Source organism: Otolemur garnettii, unplaced genomic scaffold, assembly GCF_000181295.1.
Source record: "Otolemur garnettii isolate 467f Iridium unplaced genomic scaffold, OtoGar3 scaffold00104, whole genome shotgun sequence".
Taxonomy (NCBI): domain Eukaryota; kingdom Metazoa; phylum Chordata; class Mammalia; order Primates; family Galagidae; genus Otolemur; species Otolemur garnettii.
Window position 1 is genome coordinate 4,758,136 of NW_003852499.1, and position 4,653 is coordinate 4,762,788.

A 4,653-nucleotide genomic window follows, 5' to 3' on the forward strand; every position below is an offset into this window, starting at 1 on the left:
AGCCACGGCTTGCGGATTGCTTGGCGGAGATGTAGTATGGAGATGTAGCTTTGAAAGGGTGGCTAACTACAAACCCTTTAAATTTCACAGCCCACACATTCGCAAGCCCCGCCCACGACGACCCGCCCCCAAGTCCCCGGAAGCGGGGGACTGGGGCGGGGCTAACTTCCGGGAGAAGAGCGGGGCCGCTGCTGATTGGCTGGCTGCGGCGGAAGTCGGGTGGTTCGGTGGTCTGAAGACGCTAGCTTGTGACGGGGAGGGAGAGAGGGAAGGCCTCCCTGAGGTTGCCTCTCCGTCCGCGCCCGGGGACCCGCGGAAATATCCCAACACCCAGGCCCCGCGGCTAGCCCCTTCCCCCGGAGCCTTCCCGCTCGATCTCGTCACCGTTATGTGGGAAGCGAATCCGGTGAGTAGCCGGGCGGGACGGGGCGTACCCAGTGGGCGGGGTTGACGAGAGAAGGGCAGAAAGGGGGTTCCTGGGACCGCTCCCCTGCTCCAGCTACAGGCTGGCTGTTGCGTTCCGGGGACCAAGATGCTGGTCTTGCAGCTGCTACGGTCTCTGCCCTTTTGAGCAGTGGCGATGGCGCGGTGGGGTCCTCAACGCGTTATTGTGGTTTCTCGGCCTGCCTTCCTTCATCGTTTTTTAAAACTTTTATGTTTCGCTTTCTCTGAAGTTGCTGGCCTTCGAAACTGTTAGTTTTAATTTTTCTCAGGTGTACCTCCCAGTCCCTCTCAACTAAAGCGAGGAAATTTGACCCCCTTGTTTTGAATGGGCCTAAAAGGAACGAACCATCAGTACTCCTTTTTTTCCCTTCTTGGTGGATAACCATTTAAATCTTGAAGGATGGATTGTATATTCTAATCCTGTAGATAGTGAAGTTCTAAGATGTTTTCTTTCAGTGGAAACACTTGATGATCTGGGACATTTCAACCGCAAGTCTGTTGCCTTGTTTGACTTCAGTATTTGCATAACATCTGCACGTATTTTTGTCTACTTTGTCTTTATACGTTTATTTACTTGAAGTACAACTGTATGGGGGGGGGGAAGTGTGATACTTTTCCTCATTGTAAGTGATATTACCAACATGCCTTATAACCAAAAACAGGTCAACAAGAGAAAACCATAATAAAATTATTTAATTGAAGTTTTATGTGATACAGGCGCCTTCAGAAATGAAGACCCAAAGACCCATGGAAAACTTTTTATGCTTAGGTTCAATGAAGAATGGACAGCCATGTGGAAATGTGATTGGACAAAGGGAATGAATGATCTAATGGTAATAGACTGAGGGGGGAAACCCAGCAAGGCCTGTCTGTTAAGATTCTTCTTGGTCTCTTTGTGTAACATTCCTTCCTGTTGGTTCTGCCTGGGTATAGGGCAGAACTCCTCTGGAATAAGGGTCTTGACCTACTGTCGACAAGGTAGGTCAGAGAATTTCTTTTTCTTTTTTAAAGACAGGGTCTTCCCTTGTTGCTTGGGCTACAGTGCTGGCATCATCAGAGCTCACTGCAACCTTCAGTTTCTAGGCTCAAACAATCCTCCTGCCTCAGCCTACTAAGTAGCTGGGACTACAGTCATGTTTCACAACACTTGGCTAATTTGTCTTGTGTTTAGATGGGTCTTGCTTTTACTCAGGCTGATCTTGAGTTCTTGGTCTTAAGAGATCCCAGAGAATTTTTTTTCTTTTTTTTTTTTGAGACAAAGTTTCACTTGGTTACCCTTGGTAGAGTGCTGCAGCATCATAGCTCACAGCAACTTCAAACTCTTGTTGGACTCAAGCAATTCTCTTGCCTCAGCCTCCCAAGTAGCTGGAGCTACAGGCATCTGCCACGACACCTGGCTGTTTTTAGAGGCAAGGTCTCCCTCTGGCTCAGGCTGGTCTTGAATCCATGAGCTCAGGCAATCCACCTGCCTTGGCCTCCCAAGTGCTAGGATTACAGGTGTGAACCACCATGCCTGGCCCCCCAGAGAATTTCTTTATGGCCAGCTCTTGCACAGGAAGGGTAAGATTTTAGTAATATTTTTAGATTTTATGGCTTGCTTTGTAGAAGAGAAGTTCTAATTTATACACCCTACCTTGGGGAAGAGAAATTCTGTCTATGAGAAAGAGAAACAGGAGATAAAAGGGCAGGAAAAAATCAGAGAGAGACTTTGCTTCCAAGAACTTACGGTCTCTCTTCGTTTAAAGTACTCAGCATGCCAAGGTACCATACTTTGGGGTATCATTTTCTGAGCCCTAATCCAGCTCTCAAAGAGTGGAATCTATTTGCCAAGAGTTTTCGTCTGTTATGGTTGAACTTGCATAGTAGGATGGCAGAAGTACCGTATCTACAACTTAGGAGTTGACTGGAAAAATGGCAGAATGACATTTCATCAATCGTTGGACAAAATATAATCATGTGCCACTTATCAACAGGATTACCTCCTAGGAGATTCATTAGCTGATTTTGTCATTGTGGGAAATATCAGAAATATCATAGAGTGTACTAAACCTATGTGGTTTAGTCTACTGTATATCTAGGCTATTTTATATAGCCTGTTGCTCCCAAGCTATAAACCGATACAGCATGTTATTATACTGAATTCTGTAGGCAGTTGTAATACTGGGGTAAGTATTCATGTATCTGAATATATCCAAACATAGAAAAGGTACAGTAAAAATACAGTATTATAATCTTGTGGAACCATTGTTGTATTTGGGTCCATTGTTGACAGAAATGTCCTTGTGCATGCATGCTGTATGGGGAACTACAGCATGCTGTAGATATGCTGAGATAACAGCCCGAATTTACTTTAACGATGCTTAGTTATGTACTTGTAATAACTTCTTTGCTATAATCAGTAGTATTACAGGTAAACTAGAAAATCTATCAGTAAATTTCCTTACGTTTTTATCCAGTAGAAACTAGTCTGTCATCTGGATTTGATAGTTGCACATTTTGGTTTCACCTTATCCATTGTGTAACAGTGGTCATTATGAAAATTTTTTTGATTCACACAAGTCAGATTTAGAAGAAAGTAATTGCTTATATTTGATTTTAGCAAAAATAATTTAGAATTAAGAGAATGTACTTTGCTTATATATGTTTTTATGTTTAATTTCACTATCAACAACAATCTTTGTTTTATATCTATCTGTATATGTATCTCTATGTCTATGTAGAGATATATATACTATATGTATTCCTATATATGTATACTGTATATATCTCTCCATATTTAGATATATACTCAATTTTTATTAGCAGTCCTTCTTGCTTTCTTTACAGTAAATCCTTTAGTCAGCCAAGTATATGTCTTGCTCAAGGTTACATGTTTTAAATCTTTCTTTGTTTTCTTTCTCTTTTTTTTTTTTTTTTTTGAGACAGTCTCAACTCTCTTGCCCTTGGTAGATTGCCATGGCGTTGTCATGGCAACCTCAAGCTCCTGGGTTCAAACAATCCATTTGCCTCAGCCTCAGCCTACCAAGTAGCTAGAGCTACAGGCCTGCACCACTACACCTGACTAATTTTCTATTTTTAGTAGAGATAGGATTTCTCTCTTGCTCAGGCTTGTCTCGAATTCCTGAGCTCAAACAATCTTCCCTTCTTAGCCTCCCAGTGTGAGCCATTGCACCCTGCCTTAAATCTTTCAAATATATATATATATATATACACACACCATATATATATATCTTTTTTTAATTTATTTTTTTGAGACAAAGTCTCACTCTATCACCCTAGCTAGAATATAGTGGTACTATCATAGCTCACTGCACCTCTGACTCCTGGGCTTGAGTGATCCTCTTGCTTCAATCTCCCAGGTAGCTGGGACTACAGATGCACACCACCAGGCCTGGCTAATTTTTTTCTGTTTTTAGTAGAGACTCAGGTTGGTCTTGAACTCCTGAGCTCAAGCAATCTTCCTGCCTTGGCCCCTCAGAGTGCTAAGATTATAGGCATAAGCCACCTTACCCAGCCTTTTCACTCTATGGTAAGCTCCATATGGTCGTGGATTTTCTCTATGTTTACTATAGTGTCTACAACCAGAGAACAGAACGGGGTATATAGTAAGCACTCAATAAATATTTCTTGCTTTTATAATTGTGATTTGATCAGTACTATAGAACAGAGAGATCTTTGCTCCCACTACATTCTCCCTCCAGTATCACACATACATCAGAATTTGCTATTGGACTACTTGTATGTTTGTGAGAATTATAAAGGCATTAATAAATGTCTGTATACTTGGTTTATTATATCATTGTCATTTCTTTGTAAAATCCTCAGTGTTCTCTGGAATTACCCTTATGATTTTGCTTGATTTCAGTAATGGTGGTGAACCTTCTGCATTTTAGTCCACATTCTGCTTGCTTTTATGTCACCTAATACATATTATTGCTGCTGTGCTTTATTATTGCTTATTCTGCTTTTCTTTTGTGAGCATATGAGTGCTGACAGTAAGCATAGTTTAATTTGAAAAATTAATATTTTACATTTGAGTTTCTTTAGCAGTTTGTTAGTTTCTTTTACTAAAATTAGCATCAGGGTAGTCTATCCAGCTGTGCTCATAGAATGAAAGTTAATTTTAATGTTATCCTAAGCCAAATATAATTTGGAAGATTTTAAAACATACAGCAAAACCACAATGCATCCTAAGGATAAATGGAAATG

The 4,653-nt window shown here is 41.2% G+C and overlaps 1 protein-coding gene across 4 annotated transcripts in view; it reads left to right on the forward strand.

The window, feature by feature from the left end:
* The first annotated feature begins 213 nt into the window (after positions 1 to 213).
* The window catches only part of PARP11 (poly(ADP-ribose) polymerase family member 11), a 61,999-nt gene continuing 57,559 nt past the window's right edge, over positions 214 to 4,653 (forward strand). For 3 of the 4 annotated variants that reach the window (XM_023517075.1, XM_023517074.1, XM_003796427.3), the window contains exon 1: positions 214 to 406. In XM_023517075.1, the coding sequence (XP_023372843.1) occupies positions 389 to 406 (18 nt within the window). In that variant the 5' untranslated portion in view covers positions 214 to 388. The remainder of the gene's footprint in view (positions 407 to 4,653) is intronic. The other variant, XM_012809320.2, reaches the window with a different exon arrangement.